Source organism: Oncorhynchus mykiss, chromosome 8 (assembly GCF_013265735.2).
Source record: "Oncorhynchus mykiss isolate Arlee chromosome 8, USDA_OmykA_1.1, whole genome shotgun sequence".
Lineage (NCBI taxonomy): Eukaryota > Metazoa > Chordata > Actinopteri > Salmoniformes > Salmonidae > Oncorhynchus > Oncorhynchus mykiss.
Genome location: NC_048572.1, coordinates 55,545,587 through 55,573,414, shown reverse-complemented (window position 1 = coordinate 55,573,414; position 27,828 = coordinate 55,545,587). Strand labels below are relative to the sequence as shown.

The 27,828-nt window shown below is 44.3% G+C and overlaps 4 protein-coding genes across 7 annotated transcripts in view; 2 read left to right on the top strand and 2 right to left on the bottom strand.

Annotated features, from left to right (window-relative positions):
• LOC110530170 (retinoic acid receptor RXR-gamma-A) overlaps positions 1 to 5,572 on the top strand; it is a 47,092-nt gene extending 41,520 nt beyond the window's left edge. For both annotated transcript variants that reach the window (XM_021613030.2, XM_021613029.2), the window contains exons 6-10: positions 3,361 to 3,490; positions 3,719 to 3,851; positions 4,102 to 4,193; positions 4,463 to 4,568; positions 5,042 to 5,572. In XM_021613030.2, coding sequence (XP_021468705.2) covers positions 3,361 to 3,490; positions 3,719 to 3,851; positions 4,102 to 4,193; positions 4,463 to 4,568; positions 5,042 to 5,189 — 609 coding nt within the window. In that variant the 3' untranslated portion in view covers positions 5,190 to 5,572. The remainder of the gene's footprint in view (positions 1 to 3,360; positions 3,491 to 3,718; positions 3,852 to 4,101; positions 4,194 to 4,462; positions 4,569 to 5,041) is intronic.
• Positions 5,573 to 9,315: 3,743 nt separating this feature from the next.
• LOC118965626 lies at positions 9,316 to 17,537 on the top strand. Its single transcript, XM_036986877.1, has 11 exons — positions 9,316 to 9,391; positions 9,564 to 9,680; positions 9,925 to 10,038; positions 11,084 to 11,143; positions 11,350 to 11,508; positions 11,686 to 14,238; positions 14,438 to 14,524; positions 14,783 to 14,922; positions 15,100 to 15,256; positions 15,370 to 15,597; positions 16,752 to 17,537. The coding sequence occupies exons 1-11, from the start codon at positions 9,316 to 9,318 to the stop codon at positions 16,856 to 16,858; spliced, it is 3,798 nt and encodes a 1,265-aa protein (XP_036842772.1). The 3' UTR covers positions 16,859 to 17,537.
• A 1,083-nt stretch (positions 17,538 to 18,620) lies between these two features.
• LOC110530940 lies at positions 18,621 to 23,526 on the bottom strand. The gene is made up of 6 exons (XM_036986876.1): positions 23,521 to 23,526; positions 23,031 to 23,268; positions 22,651 to 22,795; positions 19,628 to 19,827; positions 18,918 to 19,039; positions 18,621 to 18,746 (listed from the first exon to the last, which is right to left on the bottom strand). Exons 1-6 carry the CDS (start codon positions 23,524 to 23,526, stop codon positions 18,663 to 18,665), a joined length of 795 nt encoding a protein of 264 aa, XP_036842771.1. The 3' UTR covers positions 18,621 to 18,662.
• Positions 23,129 to 25,396, bottom strand: LOC118965530 (nucleoprotein TPR-like). Of its 3 annotated transcripts, none has more exons than XR_005052914.1 (5): positions 24,723 to 25,396; positions 24,307 to 24,469; positions 24,032 to 24,118; positions 23,595 to 23,751; positions 23,129 to 23,268 (listed from the first exon to the last, which is right to left on the bottom strand). XR_005052914.1 is itself a non-coding variant. In XM_036985722.1 (4 exons), exons 1-4 carry the CDS (start codon positions 24,818 to 24,820, stop codon positions 23,716 to 23,718), a joined length of 384 nt encoding a protein of 127 aa, XP_036841617.1. In that variant the 5' UTR covers positions 24,821 to 25,396; the 3' UTR covers positions 23,275 to 23,715. The 3 variants fall into 3 exon arrangements, 1 of the variants encoding a protein (XP_036841617.1); XR_005052913.1 differs by having other exon boundaries at positions 23,611 to 23,751; XM_036985722.1 differs by lacking the exon at positions 23,129 to 23,268 and having other exon boundaries at positions 23,275 to 23,751.
• Positions 25,397 to 27,828: the final 2,432 nt, after the last annotated feature.

The window sequence follows — 27,828 nt, the reverse complement described above, 5'->3', positions numbered from 1 at the left end:
TAGGTAGCCAGCGAACGAACAGCTGAGAGTGACAGATGTCTATCTCCGCATCTGGTTGACTAAACCAGGGGTTAGCCTAAATTAATAATCCAAGCTTCTGATTATGTGCCAAAGTGTGTAAAAAAATATATATTTTGAGAAACCAAATTTAAGACTGAACAGATAAATATAATGGAAATGATTTGATAAATGACTCACTTTTGTGCCAGCCGCAAAAAACGACATGGAACGTTAAAATGCATCTGGACAGTGCATATAGCCAGAGTCATACACTGAGTGTGCAAAACATTAGGAACACCTGCTCTTTCCATGAGACTGACAAGGTGGATCCAGCTGAAAGCTATGATCCCTTATTGATGTCACCTGTTAAATCCACTTCAATCAGTGTAGATGAAGGGGATGATTTTTAAGCCTTGAGACAATTGAGACATGGATTGTCCATACAGTATGTACCATTCAGAGCATGAATGGGCAAGGCAAAATATTTGTGCCTTTGAACGGGGCACGGTAGTAGGTGCCAGGCGCACCGATTTGAGTGTGTCAAGAACTGCAACGCTCCTGGGGTTTTCACGCTCGACAGTTTCCCGTGTTTATCAAGAATGGTCCACCACCCAAAACGACATCCAGCCAACTTGACACAACTGTGGGAGGCATGGGCCAAAGGTGGTGCAACTCGATATTAGGAAGGTGTTCCTAATGTTTTGTACGCTCAGTATATTGAGAGTTGGGCTAACTTTTAGAATTTTGAATATTGTTATAATTCTATATATTCAGTTACATTGCATTTTTTTAAATATATTCCCCATGTAATGTTAATGGGGTGATAACATGGCTGCCATAGAATTTTGCAGTGTCATGTATAAATGCATCATAATGCTCATTACTAGAGGGGTTCTGTCATAAACCCTCAAAGTTCCAGAATGCTGTGAAAATGGCAGCCATATTGGTCAGGGGGAAATTCAAACCTGTCTATTGTTATGAATGGCAGTAGATGCATAATCCTGATTTTACTTATGCAGGAAAATAAAAGTAAGGCATTTCATGTATCAGAAATTGTGTAATATAATTAGTGTCAATCTAAAATGTTATCATATCATTTTAGATACAGTTTATACGGTTTTATAAAAAAATATATATATACAGTGCCTTGCGAAAGTATTCGGCCCCCTTGAACTTTGCGACCTTTTGCCACATTTCAGGCTTCAAACATAAAGATATAAAACTGTATTTTTTTGTGAAGAATCAACAACAAGTGGGACACAGTCATGAAGTGGAACGACATTTATTGGATATTTCAAACTTTTTTAACAAATCAAAAACTGAAACATTGGGCGTGCAAAATTATTCAGCCCCTTTACTTTCAGTGCAGCAAACTCTCTCCAGAGGTTCAGTGAGGATCTCTGAATGATCCAATGTTGACCTAAATGACTAATGATGATAAATACAATCCACCTGTGTGTAATCAAGTCTCCATATAAATGCACCTGCACTGTGATAGTCTCAGAGGTCCGTTAAAAGCGCAGAGAGCATCATGAAGAACAAGGAACACACCAGGCAGGTCCGAGATACTGTTGTGAAGAAGTTTAAAGCCGGATTTGGATACAATTTTTTTTCCCAAGCTTTAAACATCCCAAGGAGCACTGTGCAAGCGATAATATTGAAATGGAAGGAGTATCAGACCACTGCAAATCTACCAAGACCTGGCCGTCCCTCTAAACTTTCAGCTCATACAAGGAGAAGACTGATCAGAGATGCAGCCAAGAGGCCCATGATCACTCTGGATGAACTGCAGAGATCTACAGCTGAGGTGGGAGACTCTGTCCATAGGTCAACAATAGGTCGTATATTGCACAAATCTGGCCTTTATGGAAGAGTGGCAAGAAGAAAGCCATTTCTTAAAGATATCCATAAAAAGTGTCGTTTAAAGTTTGCCACAAGCCACCTGGGAGACGCACCAAACATGTGAAAGAAGGTGCTCTGGTCAGATGAAACCAAAATTGAACTTTTTGGCAACAATGCAAAACGTTATGTTTGGCGTAAAAGCAACACAGCTCATCACTCTGAATACACCATCCCCACTGTCAAACATGGTGGTGGCAGCATCATGGTTTGGGCCTGCTTTTCTTCAGCAGGGACAGGGAAGATGGTTCAAATTGATGGGAAGATGGATGGAGCCAAATACAGGACCATTCTGGAAGACAACCTGATGGAGTCTGCAAAAGACCTGAGACTGGGACGGAGATTTGTCTTCCAACAAGACAATGATCCAAAACATAAAGCAAAATCTACAATGGAATGGTTCAAAAATAAACATATCCAGGTGTTAGAATGGCCAAGTCAAAGTCCATACCTGAATCCAATCGAGAATCTGTGGAAAGAACTGAAAACTGCTGTTCACAAATGCTCTCCATCCAACGTCACTGAGCTCGAGCTGTTTTGCAAGGAGGAATGGGAAAAAATGTCAGTCTCTCAATGTGCAAAACTGATAGAGACATACCCCAAGCAACTTACAGCTGTAATCGCAGCAAAAGGTGGCGCTACAAAGTATTAACTTAAGGGGGCTGAATAATTTTGCACGCCCAATTTTTCAGTTTTTGATTTGTTAAAAAAGTTTGAAATATCCAATAAATATAGTTCCACTTCATGATTGTGTCCCACTTGTTGTTGATTCTTCATAAAAAAATACAGTTTTATATCTTTATGTTTGAAGCCTGAAATGTGGCAAAAGGTCGCAAAGTTCAAGGGGGCCGAATACTTTCGCAAGGCACTGTATATTTTTTTACATGTAAACAGACCATACATTTCTACATTTTTATTTAATTGGAAAGCTCCGAGTGCTATTATATGATACAATATCAGTATTTGCATTTACAACTATCATTAACTGATTTCAGCCAGTGTATGGCTGTGAAAAATGTATGGAATCCTTCCTCAACAACTGACTGGCTAGCTAGCTAACAAACACAGTGCAGATAAATTCTTCAAATTCATTGTTTCACACTATCTTATCACAGCACTGGCAAACAGCACTGACATAGTTGGTTGACAAACTCCCTGACCACATGTCCATTCTTGTATTCCACTTCCCAATTATATTATTCACGGGAGCTAACATGGCTGCCATAGAATGTTGTAGAGTGTCATATAAATGGATCATAATACTTTTAAACACGTTGCTCTGGACGTGCTTTTCGGTATGAAACAAGTGTGTCCGATATGTCGCTTAGCAGAAAAACCCGTTCGAAAGCACATATGAAGTAAATGTTTTAAAATAACATTTGTTCCATCTATACTCCGTTTCCTCTTTCATAGTCGATTTACTGAATGTTACATGTGTGTCTTTGTCTGTCTATCCGACAGACGAACGACCCGGTCACCAACATCTGCCAGGCAGCAGACAAGCAGCTATTCACCCTGGTGGAGTGGGCCAAAAGGATCCCCCACTTCTCTGAGCTGCCCCTGGACGACCAGGTCATCTTATTACGAGCAGGTAGACTCCAGCTACAGCACAGCTCACCAACCAGATCACCATGCATGTTCACTTCCCATAGTGCTTTACTTGCGGCGGTAAAACAGTACAGTATGTTTCATTAGCGTCACCCACCCATGACCTACTATTACACAGACACGCCCTCACCCCTCTGGACAAGTACATTGTTCTAGTCACAATCCAAGTTAAACTCACCCGTTAACCACTGTGCATCTCTCTCTCTGTCAGGCTGGAATGAGCTGCTCATCGCCTCGTTCTCCCATCGCTCTGTGACAGTGAAGGACGGGATCCTCCTGGCCACGGGCCTCCACGTCCACCGCAGCAGCGCCCACAGCGCAGGAGTGGGCTCCATCTTTGACAGGTCCGAGAAAAATACCTTTGTCAACAGTGTTACTCCTTGACGTTTGGAATATGGATACCATAGACCGTAATGCATAGCCGACACTATAGCGTCATCTTCTGTAACACGGTTAAAAATCTAGCCCTGGTATTTCTACAGCAGTAGACATGTCTGTACTGATAGTTTGTTGAGCATCTATAGATGGACTGACCAAATAAAGTGTTTTTTTTTCCTATGACATGGTGTTTTCTTCCCGCGTTGTGGTCTCCAGAGTGCTGACGGAGCTGGTGTCTAAGATGAAAGACATGCAGATGGACAAGACTGAGCTGGGCTGCCTCCGAGCCATCGTCCTCTTCAACCCAGGTAACTACAATCAACGAGGAATACAACAGATGAGGCTCATCCGGAGAGGAAGAGGAGAGTGGTCATCCTCGTTCATTTGAGCAGTCACGATATTCATCCAATAGGCCAATCCGTTTTTTCCCCCCAACATCATTTCAACTTTCTAAGTCACCAGCCACCATGTCTTACAAACTCATTACAATCACACTTCTTCAGGAAGATATGCCGTGTTTGACATAGACTGTGTGCACAAGAGTAAGTTCCTGTCTATGAATGTTCTCTGCTTCCAGATGCCAAGGGCCTGTCTAATCCTACAGAGGTGGAGGCCCTGAGAGAGAAGGTGTACGCCTCGCTGGAGTCCTACACTAAACATAGATACCCAGAGCAGCCTGGCAGGTCAGTCTCACACTGTCAGCTTATTTTAGTGTCTGTTCCTTTCACGCTCGATCATGCACACTAATGTCCAGCCATTCAGCAGTATCACATGTCTCACTCAAAGGCTCTTCCGATGCAGCTGTTGAAAGCACAGGAGGTTGGAGGCACCTTAATTAGGGAGAACGGGCTTGTGGTAATGACCGGAGCGGAATTAGTGGAATGGTATCAAATAGATCCAACATATGGTTTCCAGGTGTTTGATGCCATTCCTTTTCTCCGTTTCAGGCCATTGTTACGAGCCGTTCTCCCCTCAGCAGCCTCCATTGGTTGAAAGAAACTAAATTTCTTCATATTCCTTCTCCACTTTAAGACTTTAAGATGATATGTCAAAATTAATCTTTATGGTTTGTGTGTACCATTAAAAATCATGAATAGGCTCTGAAATGACACCCCAGACTAGAGTAATTAGATTTTTTATCTCCTCTCCCGGTCAGATTTGCCAAGCTGTTGCTGCGTCTGCCTGCACTGCGCTCCATCGGCCTCAAGTGTCTGGAGCACCTCTTCTTCTTCAAGCTGATAGGAGATACGCCCATAGACACGTTCCTCATGGAAATGCTTGAAGCGCCGCACCAGATCACATGACACGAGTTGTATCCATTGTAAATACCCCCTGAACCCAATTCCCAGATCCCCTACCCTTACCCCAGAGTGCAACTGCTATGAAATCAAACTTGAGAGTTCTTAACTTGCATATTTTGTACCAACCACAATTAATAATGTGAAAATAAAACGTTCCTATTGGTATTTTAAGAAAATGCAACACTGTAAAAAGTGAATTCTAAAGAACAATTTTTTTTTTTTGTAAATAGAAGAGTATTAATTATCAGATCTAGCAACAACTGAATGCAACATGAAGTCTTATTTTATTCAGTGATGAATAGTATGAAATACAATGTCACTAGCATAGAATGTCTGTGGGAATAAAATACAAAAGACGACTTTGAACGTGATGTCCGGTCAAGTCATTGTGCCTCGCCTTCAACGTTTATTCTTAACCTCAATCTGATTTGATTTGAATTTCAGTTAGAAAAGAGAACACGACTAAATAACTCACATTCTATACATACATGTGTGGCAGAGAAGAATCCCAGCAGAGTTTATGAACAGAACCTTACCCTTCTAAATAATCCAGATGTCTTTTTTTTTTTATGCGATACACTTTTAATAAAGTCAATGGTATGCGGTAACATCATGTGCGGCGTCCTATCGTAAATGTCCTTTATATTTGTGAAGTAACCTATCAAAAGAGCACAAGCAGCGTTGGAAAGCATGAGTATGGGAAATGCGTGGAAGTCCCAAACAGTAACACATGGAATCCCAGTTGATTTTATAACGCCAGTGGACCAACCAACAGCTCTCCTACTTGCCATACCTCCATTTGTGTTTCATTAGTGAAACTGTAAAATACTAGCTAATTACTCTTCTGAAATTAGAGAGGTGTCTCATAAACAGTCTGAGTTACACAGAAAGTAAGGACACGTATGTATCGCTAACTACTGCTCTTGTAAGTTACAACATGCAAGGTACATAATATTAAGTCACAACATTGCTCATCTTTGTTTCATAAGTAGACTACAGTACACATTAGTATTTTATACATGTCAAAGGTCGTCGTGAAATCCTTCTTTCAAGGGTAGTGCCACATTTCACAGACGCTCTTATCCAGAGCAACTTATAAGAGCTATTAGGGTTAAGTGCCTTGCTCAAGTGTACATCGACAGATTTTTCACCAAGTGGGCTAGGGGATACGAACCAGCAGACTTTTGATTACTGGCCCAACGGTCTTAACTAATAGGCCACCTGCCACCCATACAGAAATACAGAGGTCCCTCTGAATTATAACTACTGATCTAAGACTAGTTTCTTGATCGTCATGGCCAAATGCCAGCCATATTATTTAGATAGGACCATTTTGCTGACCTTGGTCACATGGAAATAGGCTATAAGCTGGGGTCCAGAGTTTTTCACGGTTGTGTCACGAGGTCAGGAAAAACTCATGGCCCACCAGCAAGGCAGACACACAGGCCACACTGAACGGTGCTGTAAAGTATAGCAGCTTGGATAATTCAGATTGACAGGAAGCAATGGGCTAAGCCTGTGACCTTCACCTCACCCACCACTGTGAGTCCAGTCCAGAGGCGGACCGAGACAGACGTCATGACAAGCTCTGGATGCCTTGCCAGCCAGTGTTCCTGTGTTCCTGTGGTCTGGAGGCTGAACAGACTTAAAACTCTGGGACAACTTTAAAACATATTGTCTGTAGGCAGGCAGCTGGGTAGCATAGCCTAATTAGCCCTCCAACACACAGCTTCTACAGACCACCTTTTACAAGACTCTTCTTTACAAGAATTGTTTCTTTTGTTTTTTTTGACAGGGAGTCAATGCTGAGACCAAGGTCTCTTTTCCAGATAAGCCCTGTATAGCACCACAATACACATCAAGAAGCACATTCATATACACAATAGAATATACGTTATTATACACAACAATACACGAAAAGCAAAACACAGTCATAAAAAAACAGACACCTTTTCCAGTATAAAGTTCCCCTAACAAGCGTCTGAAATGCCCTAGGAGCACCGATTCCTCCCATTTTAAAATGCATTGTAGATCATTCCACACGCAAGGCGCAAGGAAGCCAACGGCTGATCTATCTAACTCCCTAGACACCAAAGGAGTCTCCAGTCTCCAACCCTGTGAACGGGTTTTTTGTAACTTATGATTTGAAATCTTAACAGTGATGTCAGGTAAGTCGGAGGTCTGTGGGAGCAGGGCTTTGTAAACAAAAGGAGAGTAAAGGTGTGATTTTGGTGACTTCAACGAGGTCCAGCCAACCTTCTGGTAAAGAATACAGTGATTAGTCATAAAATTGTCTCCTGTGATAAAACGAAGGGAGCTACGAAAACAACGGCAGCTGCACTTCGATAAGTAGTATCACCATAATCAAGAACGGGTAGAAAGGTTGACCTGCACAATCTGCATCCTGCTGACTAGAGAGAGACAAGATCTGTAAAAAAAATAAAAAATAGAAAAAAAGTACAAGAGAGAATCAGTCCTTTTGAGGTCAACAACCTGTAGCATTCAGCGTCTTTCATATAGACCTGCCGCTGTTGGGTCTAGGCTTATTAGATCTTGTCAACTCATACACAATTCGGAATCGAAGATTGTTGTTTTTGGTCAAAAACAAGTGTTTATGTGAAGCCAAGAGCATGTGCCAAAGCATGTGTGTAGCGTGTGGGTGTGTTTAAGAGTGCTCTTTGAAGCGCTCCCTATTTTCATTCTTAAAACGTATGGCCTCGTACAGGCGTTTTGAATAATGTCTACAACATGTTCGTAGGAGGGGTAGAAGACATTACCTCAGAACAGAACCAGGAGAGAATAATGTTCAATATTGAATGGACTCTTTTGTTCCAAACGCTCCACAAGCGTCAAGAGGTCGGCCACCTCACAAAGAAGCCGCTGCTTAATTAGCACTTGTTTTTTCAATCACGGATGGTAGTGAGAGTAACTGCTGTGTTGGGGTACGCCTCTCATTGTTATTGTGGCAAGACCAAATGACTGGAAGATCTTGTGTTGTACATAAGACCTACTCTGAGAGAGACGAAGGCCACAATAAAGGTGTGCTAAATGATATACGTTCAAGTCATAGCACACAATTCAGTTGCTACATTATCACTTGGGTCCGGGAGATTTTCCTGACCTGATGACCTGGCAAGGGACAAACTTTAAGAGCCCACTTCACGTGGTCAGTACAAATTCAGGACCCCAATTATCACATTATAGAGGATTTGAATGTGCCTAGTAATGGTGCATCATGTTCCAGTGAGTTACTGGAAAGAACACTATACTCCAGCCAAAGAATACAGTTAAAATATCACGTAAAGAATCTGCATCTGTTCTTTCTGTTGCTTAATACAGTATTATCATATTGGTTTAATGTTCAAGCCCTGAGAGTGAAAGCTTGACCACGCTCTGCGGTCCGACCACGTTGTGAATCACATGAGAAAAATCCAACATTTTAACCATCTGAGGTTGTTTGGCGAACTTTAATAAAGATAATAGCAACCAATTAAACGTGTAGTCGTTTGAGTCCGCACAGAGTTGCGGGAACAACCATGCAGGTCTGGTTAACAGAAGGAACGTGGTGTGTTGTTTGGGGGCCCTTGTAAATGCAAGGCCGTCACCTCGCTGTGATGTCATCGTTGTCTATGGCCACAGATGCTCTTCCAGTTTTTTATAGCACGCCTCAACACGCCTGGCCAGTCTAGTTCTACTTCCTGTGAGTGCGTAGGAGGTCTCTGCATCATTTTGTGGTTTTAATTGGGGCTGTATTTGGACTAATTAAAAATGTCCTGTCCTAGCTGTCACTCCAAAAGCAGCCGTTCACACTATATAAAGGCCATTGGGAGTTAGGGAGAGCAAGGTGAGTTGACTGGAGTTGACTTGTGTGAAGGTGATTGGCTTTCTCTTATTTTCAGTTTATAATCTTATAATTATTTCTATGTATTTCAGGGACCTATGAAGAAGAAAGAATATGTGAAGAGAGAGCATTCTTGTTTAGTTATGGTTGGACCATTGGAATGTAACTTTGTAACACTCCGTTATGAATAAAATCAAAGAGGAAGATGATTTTTTCCTCCCCTAGAAAGGACAAAGAAAGGTATTTCATGCGCTTGTTTCTCTATTCTAGTTGGGACTGAAACTCATGATGACTGCATCATCGCTGCTGGCTGCCCTCGTGGTGGTGACCTGCGCTGCTCTTTTGCCATTCTCTGCTGCTCAAAGTAAGAAGCCATTGTCTGGTACAGGGGCCACATTATGTGCTGAATATGTTGTGACACTGTCAATGTCAACAGTTCTGTAAGTCGCTATGGACCTTTTTTCGTGGTAGCACTAAATGTACAGTGATTGTTGTTTCTGAGCTCATCCCCTATTACCCGTGACCCCAATCTGCAGCCAGTTGCAGTGGTCGATGTGGTGACCCATTCGCTCGTGGTCAGCCCTGCCAGTGTGACGCCAGCTGCCTCACTCACGACGAATGCTGCAAGGACTTTGAGGCTCTCTGCACTTTCGGTAAGACTGATGCCATCACTATGATATTACTATGCCATAATACAATTCTCAATGATGTCAATGTAATTAGGATGGTTATTCATTAAACATTAGAGTCTGCATATATGCATGGATGGTAACATGTGTTGATGTACCTGAAACTCCAACTATGTGACGGGCCAAGTCATCCATCAATGGTGTAGGTAACAGGACCAAAGTGTGTGTGTGTTGGTGAATATCATGGTCTATTTCTTCTCTCTTGCAGGTGAGTCGTGCAGTGGTAGGTGTGGTGAATCGTTCAGACGAGGCAGGCTTTGTGAGTGTGACCCAGGCTGTGTCCGCTACGACACCTGTTGCCGTGACTACCAGAACCACTGTGGTAGGAACAACAACTATCTTTACGAAAAGACTAATTACAGAATATCCACATTTCATCATGATATCTGAGTTAGTTCAATTTAACCAGTACAATGCAACCAGTAATCAATTGAATTCGTCTGTCCCACAGAGAACAGGCCTAAAGAACAATGTAGTCAATTATTATGTTAATTATGTTCTAATTGTAAAAAAAAAAGCACAAATATCACAATATCAAACTTCTGTTTTAGATGCCACTACAACTCCACCACCAACTCAGAGGATCAAGCTCAACGCCAAGAAAAAGGCAACAGGTTCAGTTACTATCTTTGTCTTTGTAGCAAAGTAACTGCATGGTTCAACAGGTCTTGTGTACCCTGATTATACTGTAGGCCAAACAGTCTCTGGATGCTAGGTTAGAGTTGGCCATTTTAAACAGTAGAAACATTAGCTTATTGCAATGAATTTTCTTTAGTGCCTCCCAAGAACAAATCCATCAGCGAGACAGAATTGATGAGTCTCAAATCTACCAAGAAACCTTCAAACAGCGAGAGTGAGGAAAGCAGCCAAGGTACGTGTGTACCTGCCATGTTGTGCATTTTAGATGGGGCCCTGATTTTCTACTGACCGTATGACTCCCAGGAAAAACTCAGGGCTTTCCATTGGCTGTGTGATAACCAATGGCATAGAAAGGCTTCAGAAACCTACAATAGACTGAGGGAACAATAGTGTCAATCGTCAAATAATTTAAACAAGGCAATGCTTGTGGACTGGAAGAGCAGCTAGCCTCCATTTGGTTACATGGGCTGATCAGTGACTGCATGTGAGAATGTAACCCATAACAGGCCTCTTTAGGCTATTGGCAGGGTTGCATAGGTTACTTTCTAAATGTAATGTGTTACTCCCCAACCCTAGCTATTGGTGTATGGAGGGCAGATGAGATAGAAGCGATAATTGTACTGTTACTTGCAACAGTTTCCAGGGGCTGAGCATGTGTATCTCTACGCCCTCTGCGTCTCAGTACACAACCGTTGTTCGATTTATTGTGTTTTTTGTTGTGTTTTCAGACCAGAGCCAGACCATATACCCTTCTCCATCCGACCTCTTCCCTGAGACTCAGGACTATGGTAAGTTTAGGCTATCGGTGATGCTCTTGTCCATCATTGACACTGTCAGAACACGGCAACAGAGAAGTGAAGAGATTGAGAACTGAGCAACACAATTGATTAAGAACAACAGCTACCAACATGCTAGACTCAGTCATTGTTTTATATTTTTCTATGGTAGGTTTACCCCCGTGGATTCCTGTAACCTGTTTGTGTGTTTCACACAGATACCAACGGCCCTTACCCTGGATCCAGCAGCCCGAAGAGCCAGAGGGACTATTCTCGTTTCTCTGAGGACCCAGCTTCCCCTTTGAGCCCTGACTTCTACCCTCTGACTGACAGCTTCAATGTTCCCAGCTCCACCGCCCCAGATACTGTCATGGATGGTGAGAGCTCATACAATTGTGAAACATACAATATGACAAAGTGTTTGGTTAAAGTATTGTCTGAGAAAGTGACAGAAAGGCTGGTTATTATTTATGTTTTGAAGTAGTCGAGCGACAAGGGCAACGTTCTTAATGCATATCAGTAGACTTAGGAGAAATCCAATGTTTCTCTGATAGCTGATGCATTGTGTAGTAGTTTGTATGCCAGCTTGTGTTTGTTTGTATGTACGTGTTCTAACATCCTTCATCTTACCTCATGTGAAGCTCTGAGTGATTCAGCCACCAGTCTCTTGGAGGGCATCTCCCTCCTCCTCCCTACACCCATGGCCACCACTCCCTTGGCCCTGTCTTCCTTCACTGGTCAGCTACCTGGATCTGCTAACTTCCCATCCACTGGCTTGCCTATGCCCAGCCAGGGTGGAGCCTCAGCAGATAATGCTGGCCCCCTGGCCCTGTTGTCTGGACCTCCCCTGCTCCCTACTCTGGCAGATATCGCCAAGGCCTTGGGACTAAAGAACCCCATCACTCTGGCAGACATAGCCAAGGCCATGGGCCTCAACACTCCTAATGACCCAATCACTTTGGCAAACATAGCCAAGGCCTTGGGGTTCAACAACCCCAACGATCCTAAACCTCCCCAAAACCCCAAGAACTCCATCCTTCTGGCAGACATAGCCAAAGCCATGGGGCTTAACTCCCCCAATGACCCAATCACTTTGGCAAACATAGCCAAGGCCTTGGGGTTCAAGAGCCCCAATGACCCTAAACCCCAGCAAAACCCCAGCTCTCTGGCAGACATAGCCAAGGCCTTGGGGCTCAACTCCCCCAAGGACCCCATCACATTGGCAAACATAGCGAAGGCCTTGGGGTTCAACAACTCCAATGACTCTAAACCTCCCCAAAACCCCAACAACCCCATAACTCTGGTAGACATAGCCAAGGCCTTGGGGCTCAATAGCCCCAACGACCCCATCACTTTGGCAAACATAGCCAAGGCCTTGGGATTCAACGACCCCAATGCTCCTAAACCCCCCCAATACCCCAGCTCTCTGGCAGACATAGCCAAGGCATTAGGGTACAACAACATCGACCCCATTACTTTGGCAGACATAGCCAAGGCCTTAGGGCTCAAAAAAGAAAACAACCCCTTCACTCTGGCAGACATAGCCAAGGCCTTAGGGCTCAAAAACCTCAAAGACCCCATTACTTTGGCAAACATAGCCAAGGCCTTGGGGCTCAAAGACCCCAGCACTCTGGCAGACATAGCCAAGGCCTTAGGGTTCAACAACCCCAATGACCCCAAACCCCCCCAAAACCCCAGCTATCTGTCAAACATAGCTAAGGCCTTAGGGCTCAACAGCCCCAACGACCCAATCACTTTGGCAAACATAGCCAGGGTCTTGGGGCTGGACGACCCCAACAAACCCATCACTCTGGCAGACATAGCCAAGGCCTTGGGGCTCAATGCTTCCAGCAAATTGGCAGACATAGCCAAGGCCTTGGGGGTCAAGAACATCAACAAACCCATCACTCTGGAAGACATAGCCAAGATCTTGGGATTCAAAAACCCCAAAGATCCAAACACTCTCCAAAATCCCAACACTCTGGCAGATGTAGCCACGGCCTTGGGGCTCAGTGACCCCAATAAACCCATCACTCTGGCAGACATAGCCACGGCTTTTGGACTTAATGACCCCAGCACTCTGGCAGACATAGCCAAGGCCTTGGGGGTCAAGAACCCCAATGACCCTAAAAGAACTAACACTCTGGAATACATAGCCAAGGCCTTGGGGCTCAACGACCCTAACAAACCCATCACTCTGGCAGACATAGCCAAGGCCTTGGGGGTCAACAACCCCAATGACCCTAAACCCCTCCAAAACCCCAACAAACCTATCACTCTGGCAGACATAGCCAAGGCCTTGGGGCTCAAAAACCCCAACAACCTCTTTACCCTGGCTGACATAGCCAAGGCTTTAGGGCTCAAAACCCCCAAAGACCCCATCTCTTTAGCAAACATAGCCAAGGCCTTGGGGCTCAAAGACCCCAGCACTCTGGCAGACATAGCCAAGGCCTTAGGGTTCAACAACCCCAACGACCTTAACCCCCCCCAGAACCCCAGCTATCTGGCAGACATAGCTAATGCCTTAGGGCTCAACAGCCCCAATGACCCAATTACTTTGGCAAACATAGCCAGGGCCTTGGGGCTGAACGACCCAAACAAACCAATTACTCTGGTAGACATAGCCAAGGCTTTGGGTCTCAATGACTTCAGCACTTTGGCAGACATAGCCAAGCCCTTGGGGGTTAAGAACCCCAACAAACCCATCACTCTGGCAGATATAGCCAAGGTTTTGGGATTCAAAAACCCCAACGACCCTAAAACCCCCGGAAACCCCAACACTCTTGCAGACGTAGCCACGGCCTTGGGGCTCAACGACCCCTACAAACCTATCACTCTGGCAGACATAGCCACAGCTTTGGGATTCAATGACCCCAGCACTCTGGCAGACATAGCCAAGGCCTTGGGGGTCAAAAACCCCAATGACCCTAAAATACCCAACAACCCCAACACTCTGGCAGACATAGCCAATGCCTTGGGGCTCAACGACCCCAACAAACCCATCACTCTGGCAGACATAGCCAAGGCTTTGGGACTCAAAGACCCCAGCACTACGGCAGAAATAACCAAGTCCTCGGGCTACAACAACCCCAACACAGGTCTACCAGGTAGGGATGCTTTGTTGTGTTTCTACATCAGTAACCTTTATAATGTCTACTGCATCAATTGAGTATTGATTTAATGTGCATGTAATCAGTGTCAAGTAGGTATTTAACAATTAAACAGTAAGTTATACTATGACAACATTAAACATTGTTCACAATTTGAATGGCTTCTCCCGACACGGACGTGCACTCTTTACTCTAGATGCCGACAGTAACCCAGACCTCTGCAGTGACTTGCCCCTCAACGGATTGACCACTCTGGCCAACGGCACCATTCTCATCTTCAAGGGTATGTGTGTGTGTGGAGCATAGTGGCCTAGCTCGTGGCTAGCTCTTGGCTAGTTCTGTCCTATCTCACTCATTACTTACAGATCAAATACTTATGAAGGTCAAGTAGCTTTTCCAAAGCAGCAAAAAAATATATGAATAATTGTCTACTACTTTCCTTTCCTGAAATAGCATAACAATGTGTAGCCTAAAACCCTGAAGGAAATAGTTACTTGATGCATCGTTTCCTAATGATTGTGGTTCTGTTGCCCCCAACCAGGTCATTTCTTCTGGACCATAGATCCCATCACCAAGGACCATGGGCCAGCTCACAACATCAGAGAGGAGCTGGGCATCCCCTCCCCCATCGACAGTGCCTTCACCCGCACCAACTGCCAGGGAAAGAGCTATATCATCAAGGTACTGTAGAACTGCCGGGGAAAAAACCTAGAACCTGGGAAAAGCTCAGTGGGTTGGGGTAGTGGAGATGCCTAGGTGGAACCTAATGACCTAAACACCTTTGATGTGATTGGGATATTGTCACACAGATCCTTTTCGCATAGCCTATATAATGTCCCCATCTCTTGTCCATCTCAGGGTGATGACTACTGGAGGATGGACAATGGCAACATGGAGCCTGGTTACCCCAAATCTGTTGCCTCTGGTTTTCATGGTCTGACTGGCACCATCACTGCAGCCCTGCCTGTGCCTGCTACCAGGAGGAGGCCTGAGTCTGTCTACTTCTTCAAGAAAGGTAAAGGAGAGCTTGAGGATTACCACTACCTAACCTACTCCCATTGCTTAACATGATGAGTTACACCAATGAGTTTGCAATACTCAATCCACATCCATTTCTTTCTCCCACAGGAGGCACCATGCAGAAATACTCATACCATGCTGGAAGTAGCACTGTCTGTGGCAAGAAATCCAAGCCCAGCGCAAAGAAACGCCACGCTCGCCAAACAGAGATGAGTCTGGGAGCCGAGATCAACATCAAGCTGGCTCTGAAAGGCTTTCCCTCGTCAGTGACCTCAGCGGTGTCTGTCCCCAGCCCCAAGAAGGCCGACGGATACGACTACTTCCTCTTCGCTGGACGTAAGTCTTCGACAATGTTCACGATGTACTGTACATCTGATAACCAAAATATCTATTACATCAGCAAAATACTGTTTATGGGTCTTTCTAGAAACTCGGGTACCAGTGAGGATTCAATCAAATTCACGAGTTGATTTAAAACCTGTTTAACTGTTATCAAGGTTGGTGTTCTGACGATTTGTCCAAAGTCATGCGACATGAAACATTACTTTTCTGTCCTTGCATTTATGGCAGTGTAAGTTGTCGTCATGTCATATATTAAGCATTAATCAGTTAAATTAATGAACTTGAACCCTGTATCTAGCAGTCGGACAGTTTTTGGTATAGAGATCTCAGACATGCAGTGTAATTACTTAACATTTTGTGTCTCCTTACGTTACGGGGTGAAAACAGTTAATGGGCACACAAATCCAAAACAATATATGCACTGCAAAATTGAAAGCTTCTAACCCGAAAGGGTCAACTTACTTTCATACGTAAAACATAAATTGATATGGTCATTTTAACGTGGTTCTTCAATAATTATGCATAATACTTGTTGGATGCGCATTTGGTGTCCAGTTGATTACTAGCATGCTAATAAATACCCATAGACTTACAGTCATTGCGCTAACGCTAGTTAGCATTGGCTCACGGAACTTACCTCAAACTTCCTTCATACGGGACACAGACATCAAAATGGTATCCAAAAGTTAATCTGACTCTGGGGAAGTAGAAAAGGGGCCTAATTGCCAAAATCTCAGAGTATCCCTTTAAATGATTATCCTAGGCCTATGTTGATGTATAGGAGGAGTTATGGGCCAACATGCATATATTCACTTGTACTCCTCTAAGTACACATGTGGAACGGCATGAAAATCTTTTTTTATTTAAAACCATTTTGAAATGTTGAACCCAATGTCAGACATTGGCCCCATTATTTATAGAAAGACCCTTATACAGAAAATACCAGTCCAAAATAAACAGGTCTGAATCCAGTACGATAATGAAGTATTACTAATATATTCTGTCGTATGCTGTATTTGTCAGATGCGTAAACATTGCCTTGACATGCAATTCTTAAATATCCTGTGGAACTGCAGCTGTTCTGTTTAAAAAGGGTCTGGTAAAACTTTAAGTCAATATGTTAACACGAACACTATTCCCTTTTTTAGCTCTGTACTTCAACATCAAGATCTCTGGTGATCTGCCTGCTCTGGCCAAACCAGACAATGCTGATCCCCGCCAAAACTCCATCAAGAAGTGGCTCAAGTGTATCTAGAGCATTCCCTATGGATGGACCAACAACGCACAGAGCACACCTATGGCAACCATTTTCTTTCTTTTTTTCCATATTAGGAAAACCAAAGCAACAGAACAATTATTCTTCTTGAAAATAAATTAATAAAAATGTACACTTTTAAAGCACATGGTATCTGCTGATACAAAATTGGGAAGAAAGAATCTAACCATTGCTCTCTCTCTCTCTTACGATCACAAATTGGTAGGATTTATTTTATTAGACTAAGACACTATGATTGAGACTTGGGAGTAAGGGAATGGAGCAGTCCATGATGACATCATTAGCGGGGTAGGTTTCCTCTACCGAAAGGGAGTCTTCAAGCCCATACCTTGAATGGAAGGGGTGAGAAGAGAAGAGCCATTAGACATCATCCAAAATTGCCACTTCAAGAAGTTTATAACTCTCCATTGTGTTTCTTAAGCTCGGCTCACTAGAGCTTCTTTGAATGTTGTTTTGATGTGCATTGAAATAGCTACCTCTCTGAACTCAAACATCAGCTAAAACGTTTGACAAGACATCACGTTAAGACCACACCAGGGGGGTTTAAATATCTCTTGCATGACCGCAACCCTGCTCCAACCATCCTTGTGTCACATGTAATCCGACATGCCAAACAAAAGTATACAATGTGTCCTTTGTGTCGCTTACTTTCTCTGGCTTTATCAGACTAATAAAAAAAAAAGCTTCTCATCTACTTTGTTGTGCCGTGTGTTTCTATGACGTAAGAGGGCAGCAGGGTAGCCTAGTGGTTGGAGCGTTGGACTAGCAGTTGAAAGGTTGCAAGTTCAAATCCCAGAGCTGACAAGGTACAAATCTGCCGTTCTGCCCCTGAACAGGGAACTCACTGTTCCTAGGCCGTCATTGAAAATAAGAATTTGTTCTTAACTGACTTGCCTAGTTAAACAAAGCTAAAAAAAAAATGTTTTTAACATGCCTAGTTAAACAAAGGTAAGAGTACGGTGGCAATGCCACTGCTTTAGTTGAATGGACTCATACCATGTTGTTCTGGGTTAAAAGTGGCTTCAAAAGGAAGAGGAATCAATGGGGATGAACGCTCATCTCCTCTGGGGAGACGGCTGCCTGCTGTCGTCATGGGCAGAGAGTGCTGGGCTATGGGGCGGCCGGAGGGCTTGGGCTTGACACTGCTGCTGTCGAGTGAGACAGAGAGAGAGAGCGATAGAAATAGGTTGTAAGCAGGGATGAGAGAAGGTTAAGATAAGAGAACAAGAAAGAGAGACTGAAAAGAAAAAGTGTGTGGGAGAGTTTGAGACAAAGAGAGACTCTGAAAGAGGGAAAGCTGTACTGACCGGCCGAGCTGGAGGTGGGCTCCTGGCTTGTGGAAGAAAGACTGGCATCGTCTGACGGCTGGTCAGAGTCCATCTCAGCCTGGCTATCCATTGACACTTCACCACTGTTACTGAGAGGAGGTAAAAGTGTGTATGAGAAACACAAATACAGTGTTTGTTACTTTACAGCCTTATTCTAAAATGGATTAAATCGTTTTTTTTCCTTCATCAATCTACACACAATACCCCATAATGACGAAGCAAAAACTGGTTTTAAGAATGTTTTGCAAATTCATTACAAATAAAAAACAGCAATATCAAATTTACATAAGCATTCAGACCCTTTACTCTGAATATTTGGCAGCGATTACAGCCTCAAGTCGGGTATGACGCTACAAGCCTGGCACACCTGTATTTGGGGAGTTTCTCTCATTCTTCTCTGCAGGTCCTCTCAAGCTCTGTCAGGTTGGATGGGGGGAGTTGCTGCACAGATATTTTCAGGTCTCTCCAGAGATCTGGCTGGGCCACTCAAGGACATTCAGAGACTTGTCCCGAAGCCACTCCTGAATTGCAAACAGGCTCTGTGGGATAAACAACCACAAGGACACTAAATTAGACAAAACATTTTTGCACAGCTGATTCAGAGTACATTTTGAGTATTGTATTTGAGTATCAAGCTTGTTAGTACAGGTTACATCTGAATATCTGTATCTATGTCTGAAAGCCCATGTTTTTCTGGATGAGGTTCTTACCTGTGTGGGTTGGGGTCCCAGGCCCAGCACAGGACAAGGAGGCTGAATGTAGAGGACTGGGGGCAGGGGGTCAGCTCGGAACAGACTGGGGCAGGCAACCCTGACGGGGGTCCAGGCTGAGGCTGGGGATGGAGGAGGTAGAGAAGGAAAAGTTGGTAGTGGTACTAGGGATAGACTGTAGTTGGGGGGGGGGGGGGGGGGTTCAGACATGGCCATGGGCAAGGCCTCGTGGTGCTGCTGCTCCCTTCACCTGGAAGCAGAGGAAAGGACTCATGTCTCGGACGGCAGGCACTAAGTCACACACGTCTGCCTGAAGTTTCTATTCACTTCTATACTATCTGTTTATTTTCCCAGCATGGAAAGTGAGAGATGAATGTTACACAATACGGCATCCTGGGGACAGTATACTATCTATTGCTGCCCTGGGGACAATATACTATATATTGTTGCCCTGGGGACAGTATACTATATATTGCTGCCCTGGGGACAGTATACTATATATTGCTGCCCTGGGGACAGTATACTATATATTGCTGCCCTGGGGACAGTATACTTTCTATTGCTGCCCTGGGGACAGTATACTATCTATTGCTGCCCTGGGGACAGTATACTATCTATTGCTGCCCTGGGGACAGTATACTATCTATTGCTGCCCTGGGGACAGTATACCACCTTATGCTGAATCTATAATACCGAGCCACTCCTCTCACCTTCCTGGCTGTCAGACTGTGTATGGGGCATGGCAGTGGCCGTGGGGGTGGGCACCGTGATGGGAACCATGTGTCGGATGCTGGCTCTGGGGGTGGACTTGCTCCTAGGCATCGGGGAAGGTTTACTGGGGGCACCACCTGACACCGGGGTGGGCTTGATGTTGGCGGTGGGGGGCTGCTCTGAAGAGCTAGAAGAACCACTGTTTGGTAAGAAACGGGAGAAACAAACTATGGTGTTAAGAGTTGGGTACGTGTCCGTTATTTTTGACTTTTGATTTCAAAGCAGTATTTCTTTTAAGTGTGTATGATTCAGACATATTTCTACCATCCCCTGTCTGCAGCTTGGTTAGTCCTCTGGCTGACCTGCCTCTGATATTTCTACCATCCCCTGTCTGCAGCTTGGTTAGTCCTCTGGCTGACCTGCCTCTGTTCTGGAGCTCTCTACTGAGAGTGTGTGTGTGTGTGTGTGTGTGTGTGTGTGTGTGTGTGTGTGTGTGTGTGTGTGTGTGTGTGTGTGTGTGTGTGTGTGTGTGTGTGTGTGTGTGTGTGTGTGTGTGTGAGTGTGTGTAAGTGTACATGTGTGTTTTATCATTCTAAAATGACACATAAAAACAGAGTGAGTGGAGAATTGCATGTCACAACTTATCTGGGTGATTCGTGCATTTTTTGCATTAAAGTGAATTTAAACTCCTCTGTGCCTCAATTGGTAGAGCATGACGCTTACAACACTAGGATTGTGGGTTCGATTGCCGCTGGGACCATCCATATGAGAATTATATGCACGCATGACTAAGTCGATTTGGATAAAACTGTCAACTAAATGGCATTTATTTATTTAACTCTGCCACTGTTAATGGTTTCAATGTGAAACAGATTTTACTTGATGCACAGTACATCCATTAATTTGACCCTTTCGTTGACATGGTAATTCTGAAACATTCAAATACAATTTCAACCACGGACCATCAAATAATTGGCATATATATTACTCGTACAGATTTTCCAAGTGGGCAAGGATATTGGAAATGTAATCAAAGCTGATTGGGTGATAACTTGTTTTTAATTAGGACAGAAGAATTGAGAACTGACTTTTTCCTCCAACATAACATACAGTGCATTGCGAAAGTATTCGGCCCCCTTGAACTTTGCGACCTTTTGCCACATTTCAGGCTTCAAACATAAAGATATAAAACTGTATTTTTTTGTGAAGAATCAACAACAAGTGGGACACAATCATGAAGTGGAACGACATTTATTGGATATTTCAAACTTTTTTAACAAATCAAAAACTGAAAAATTGGGCGTGCAAAATTATTCAGCCCCTTTACTTTCAGTGCAGCAAACTCTCTCCAGAAGTTCAGTGAGGATCTCTGAATGATCCAATGTTGACCTAAATGACTAATGATGATAAATACAATCCACCTGTGTGTAATCAAGTCTCTGTATAAATGCACCTGCACTGTGATAGTCTCAGAGGTCTGTTAAAAGCGCAGAGAGCATCATGAAGCACAAGGAACACACCAGGCAGGTCCGAGATACTGTTGTGAAGAAGTTTAAAGCCCGGATTTGGATACAAAAAGATTTCCCAAGCTTTAAACATCCCAAGGAGCACTGTGCAAGCGATAATATTGAAATGGAAGGAGTATCAGACCACTGCAAATCTACCAAGACCTGGCCGTCCCTCTAAACTTTCAGCTCATACAAGGAGAAGACTAATCAGAGATGCAGCCAAGAGGCCCATGATCACTCTGGATGAACTGCAGAGATCTACAGCTGAGGTGGGAGACTCTGTCCATAGGACAACAATCAGTCGTATATTGCACAAATCTGGCCTTTATGGAAGAGTGGCAAGAAGAAAGCCATTTCTTAAAGATATCCATAAAAAGTGTTGTTTAAAGTTTGCCACAAGCCACCTGGGAGACACACCAAACATGTGGAAGAAGGTGCTCTGGTCAGATGAAACCAAAATTGAACTTTTTGGCAATAATGCAAAACGTTATGTTTGGCGTAAAAGCAACACAGCTCATCACCATGAACACACCATCCCCACTGTCAAACAAGGTGGTGGCAGCATCATGGTTTGGGCCTGCTTTTCTTCAGCAGGGACAGGGAAGATGGTTAAAATTGATGGGAAGATGGATGGAGCCAAATACAGGACCATTCTGGAAGTTAACCTGATGGAGTCTGCAAAAGACCTGAGACTGGGACGGAGATTTGTCTTCCAACAAGACAATGATCCAAAACATAAAGCAAAATCTACAATGGAATGGTTCAAAAATAAACATATCCAGGTGTTAGAATGGCCAAGTCAAAGTCCAGACCTGAATCCAATCGAGAATCTGTGGAAAGAACTGAAAACTGCTGTTCACAAATGCTCTCCATCCAACTTCACTGAGTTCGAGCTGTTTTGCAAGGAGGAATGGGAAAAAAATGTCAGTCTCTCGATGTGCAAAACTGATAGAGACATACCCCAAGCGACTTACAGCTGTAATCGCAGCAAAAGGTGGCGCTACAAAGTATTAACTTAAGGGGGCTGAATAATTTTGCACGCCCAATTTTTCAGTTTTTGATTTGTTAAAAAAGTTTGAAATATCCAATAAATGTCGTTCGACTTCATGATTGTGTCCCACTTGTTGTTGATTCTTCACAAAAAAATACAGTTTTATATCTTTATGTTTGAAGCCTGAAATGTGGCAAAAGGTCGCAAAGTTCAAGGGGGCCGAATACTTTCGCAAGGCACTGTATAACGTCTTAGTGTGGTATTTTACTTTTGCAATCAGGAAATTCAGGTGACCGCAGATTCAGTATAATTGATTATTATCTGTGTCCCTTTCGAATAATTTGTCTTGCACCTCAACAAACAGCACTGCATCACCAATAGTTGAATAAATACATACATACAATCACATGCAATATATGTGTAATAACACCTACATATTTTACAGGTCAGCACAACCATGTATCAAGTACTGGATCTGTAAAGGAGTTGGCACAGTAAGCAAAGTCCTATCCCCATCTACTACCTGATGATCTCCAGGACTTGTTCCTGGGACTTGCCCTCCTCGCTCTTGATCAGGCTCTCGAGGAGGACTTGCCCTCCTCGCTGAAGGACAGGTAGAGGCTGGGACTGGGATTTAGCTATGGTCGGAGATGGACCAGTCACCGGAGCTTCAAACACAACCACATGAAGACAAACCAGAGAGAGAATGCGATGTAGTGGTAACATGAAACCGTCTGAGGCCAGAAAAAGCATTTTCAAAATGAGAAGGTTGGTAATGTAAACTCTTAATGCATTTGCAATAACAGTTGCTGTCCTGAAATGTCTCAGCCATGCATTTTTGATTAGATGACACATACTGTTGAGATTCCTCAACAGAACCCAGCTCGCAGTGCCAATGCCTACCTCCGAGTGGCACTCTGATGGGAACCCTGGAGCTGGTCTGACCCTGGCCCTGGCCTAGACCCCGACCTGAACACTGACTCTGCAGGCCCTGGTTTTGACCCCGATTCTGCTTCTCAGTGTGGCTGAGCTGCTGCCTCAGTAGGTTCGCTTGCAGCTCAGCGTTCTTCAACAGCTCCTTGGTCTTCTGGTACAGAGACCACTGGGCCTCCAGCTGCTTCTTGGCCTCCAGCAGTTGAGCCTGAGGGAGTGTAATAAAATAAGAATTGGTGGAGGAAGGAGAGGGGGCCTAAGTGATGTGATCATAAAAGCCACTGAAGATCTAATTATGTTCTTGGTCATTTCCAGAGCGAAAGGGTTTGTGAAGGAGAAACGGGACGAAAAAGCGACAGATGAGGTAAAGGAGACAGAGAGGAAAGTCCTGTGTGGCTCAGTTGGTAGAGCACGGTAGAGAAATGTAATTTGCTCTGGATAAGAGTGTATGCTAAACAACCAACATGAATGAAGACAAACACTGTCTGAAAGAATGAGGAAAGGAAAATGAATTGGGTGGTGAGAAAAAAATACTTGAGTGTATCTGTACTTCTTGGTTGCGGCCCAGCACGTGCCTCTGCTCTACCGCCTCAGCCGGTTTCTTCTTAAACTGGGGGAGCTCTCTCTCCAGTCTCTCTATCTGGCTGTTCAGACACTACCTGGTCTCTGTCTCTGTACACTCCATCGTCAGCTAGGGGACAAGAGCAAGGCAGGGGTGGATATGGTTTCTTAACAATTATGGAAAGGGTGTATTGGGCTTGAAATGGGGGGGAGAGTCTGTGTGTGCCTGGTTAGACTTGACTTGGGTAAGAGCAGTGCGGTGTGTGTGCGTACCTGAAACAGACTTGAGGTAGGTGTGTGTGTGTGTGTGTGTGTGTGTGTGTGTGTGTGTGTGTGTGTGTGTGTGTGTGTGAGTGTGCGTGTGCGTGCACGCATGTGCATGTACCTGGTTAAACCTGGTGTGTGTGTACCTGGATAGATTTGAGGTTGGTCAGCAGTAGGTTTTGGTTGCACTGCTCAGCCATCATGGCCCCCTTCTCCTGGTTCAGTCTGGACTTCTGATAGAGAGAGGAAATGGAGAGGACGTGGGGGGGAGAAATGATTTTGCACTCAATTCTTGTCAATCATAAAGGTCAAAGTTGACTTACTTCCTCCTCACATTCCTCTCTTACATACCCCATCCAAACTGTACTATCCTCACCTGGCCCAACCTTGACCTCCTAACCCCTAACCCCTGACCCCTTACCTCTGACACGGTCAGTTTCTCATAGGCAGCCCAGAGGTCCTGGGTCATGGTGTGGCTATTCTGCTCGTGTTTCTGAGCCGTGGCGGCCATCTTCTGGCTCTTCTCGTGCAGCTCGGCGATCTCCCGCCTGTAGCCGTTCAGGTTCTCCTGCAGCATCTTATACCTGACAGAGAGAAAGACAAACTTGGTTTGATTTACTTCAGCAGATGGACACTTCTTCCTAAAAAGAAGTATGAGATGGGTGTGTTCAGTGCATTCGAATAGGGAAAGTGGTAAAAGATCAATAGCCATATTTTCTCGGAATTGTCCAACATAAGTCGGGTGGAGTACTGAAAAAGCAATGCTGAGCATACACATCAGTATTGTCATTGGATTTTTCTTATTGCCTGGTTGTGGTTTAAGTTGTATTAAATTACCTCTTGGAGGCGAACCCCAGCTGTGTGGAGAGCTTTGCCTTCTGGAAGGGGACCTCAGACAGATGCTCTTGGAGCTTGACGTTCTGCTCGTTCAGCATTTTGTCGTTCTCCGCCTTCTTCTTCTTGTACTTGGTGAAGGAGTCGTTCAACCGGAACAACGTTTAAAAAGATTTTGTTTAACTAAAAAGTGAAACAATCACCGTCATAAAAATGGTGTGTTTACATGTTCGTTAAAGAGGTAGGTAGTGTACAGTGAATTAAAATGCCTGATGCAATAACAAAATGTGGGAAATGTATTTCCTTACTGAATATTTAGGGGTTCACAGCGAAACTAGAGGCCATGAGTAACTTGGTCAAAAAGATTGGCACTGATTGGCCTATAGGTGGTGCTGTGAAACTTTGATGTAGGCTCTTTCCTCACACTGGACACATTTGCCTCAAGGACCCATAAGGTCTGTCAGGATAGATTTTCCTCCATCTTGGACATTTTGGAAAACCTTTGAAAAACATATCATAACCCATCATCCAAATAACACAAAATAAGGAGTATAGACCCATGTCTTGACGGCGAGGCGCCGACAGAGATGGCCGCCTCGCTACGCGTTCCTAGGAAACTATGCAGTTTTTTGTTTTTTTACGTGTTATTTCTTACATTAGTACCCCAGGTCATCTTAGGTTTCATTACATACAGTCGAGAAGAACTACTGAATATAAGATCAGCGTCAACTCACCATCAGTACAACCAAGAATATGATTTTCGCGAAGCGGATCCTGTGTTCTGCCTTTCAACCAGGACAACGGAATGGATCCCAGCCGGCGACCCAAAAAAAACGACTCCGTAAAAGAGGGAAACGAGACGGTCTTCTGGTCAGACTCCGGAGACGGGCACATCGTGCACCACTCCCTAGCATTCTTCTCGCCAATGTCCAGTCTCTTGACAGCAAGGTTGATGAAATCCGAGCAAGGGTAGCATTCCAGAAGGACATCAGAGACTGTAACGTTCTTTGCTTCACGGAAACATGGCTCACTGGAGAGACGCTATCGGAGGCGGTGCAGCCAGCGGGTTTCTCCACGCATCGCGCCGACAGAAACAAACATCTTTCTGGTAAGAAGAGGGGCGGGGGCGTATGCCTTATGGCTAACGAGACGTGGTGTGATCACAGAAACATACAGGAACTCAAATCCTTCTGTTCACCTGATTTAGAATTCCTCACAATCAAATGTCGACCGCATTATCTATCAAGAGAATTCTCTTAGATTATAATCACTGCCGTATATACTCCCCCCCAAGCAGACACATCGATGGCTCTGAACGAACTTTATTTGACTCTTTGCAAACTGGAATCCATACATCCTGAGGCTGCATTCATTGTAGTTGGGGATTTTAACAAGGCTAATCTGAAAACAAGACTCCCTAAATTGTATCAGCATATTGATTGCGCAACCAGGGCTGGAAAAACCTTGGATCATTGTTATTCTAACTTCCGCGACGCATATAAGGCCTTGCCCCGCCCTCCTTTCGGAAAAGCTGACCACGACTCCATTTTGCTGATCCCTGCCTACAGACAGAAACTAAAACAAGAAGCTCCCACGCTGAGGTCTGTCCAACGCTGGTCCGACCAAGCTGATTCCACACTCCAAGACTGCTTCCATCATGTGGACTGGGATATGTTTCGTATTGCGTCAGATAACAACATTGAGGAATACGCTGATTCGGTGTGCGAGTTAATTAGAACGTGCGTTGAAGATGTCGTTCCCATAGCAACGATTAAAACATTCCCTAACCAGAAACCGTGGATTGATGGCAGCATTCGCGTGAAACTGAAAGCGCGAACCACTGCTTTTAATCAGGGCAAGGTGACTGGTAACATGACCGAATACAAACAGTGCAGCTATTCCCTCCGCAAGGCAATCAAAGCTAAGCGTCAGTATAGAGACAAAGTAGAATCTCAATTCAACGGCTGTACTCCTGTACTCCCTGTTCACCCACGACTGCGTGGCCACGCACGCCTCCAACTCAATCATCAAGTTTGCGGACGACACAACAGTGGTAGGCTTGATTACCAACAACGACGAGACGGCCTACAGGGAGGAGGTGAGGGCCCTCGGAGTGTGGTGTCAGGAAAATAACCTCACACTCAACGTCAACAAAACTAAGGAGATGATTGTGGACTTCAGGAAACAGCAGAGGGAACACCCCCCTATCCACATCCATGGAACAGTAGTGGAGAGGGTAGTAAGTTTTAAGTTCCTCGGCATACACATCACAGACAAACTGAATTGGTCCACTCACACAGACAGCATCGTGAAGAAGGCGCAGCAGCGCCTCTTCAACCTCAGGAGGCTGAAGAAATTTGGCTTGTCACCAAAAGCACTCACAAACTTCTACAGATGCACAATCGAGAGCATCCTGGCGGGCTGTATCACCGCCTGGTACGGCAACTGCTCCGCCCACAACCGTAAGGCTCTCCAGAGGGTAGTGAGGTCTGCACAACGCATCACCGGGGGCAAACTACCTGCCCTCCAGGACACCTACACCACCCGATGTTACAGGAAGGCCATAAAGATCATCAAGGACAACAACCACCCGAGCCACTGCCTGTTCACCCCGCTATCATCCAGAAGGCGAGGTCAGTACAGGTGCATCAAAGCTGGGACCGAGAGACTGAAAAACAGCTTCTATCTCAAGGCCATCAGACTGTTAAACAGCCACCACTAACATTGAGTGGCTGCTGCCAACACACTGACTTAACTCCAGCCACTTTAATAATGGGAATTGATGGGAAATGATGTAAAATATATCACTAGCCACTTTAAACAATGCTACCTAATATAATGTTTACATACCCTACATTATTCATCTCATATGTATAAGTATATACTGTACTCTATATCATCTACTGCATCCTTATGTAATACATGTATCACTAGCCACTTTAACTATGCCACTTTGTTTACATACTCATCTCATATGTATATACTGTACTCGATACCATCTACTGTATCTTGCCTATGCTGCTCTGTACCATCACTCATTCATATATCTTATGTACATATTCTTTATCCCCTTACACTGTGTATAAGACAGTAGTTTTGGAATTGTTAG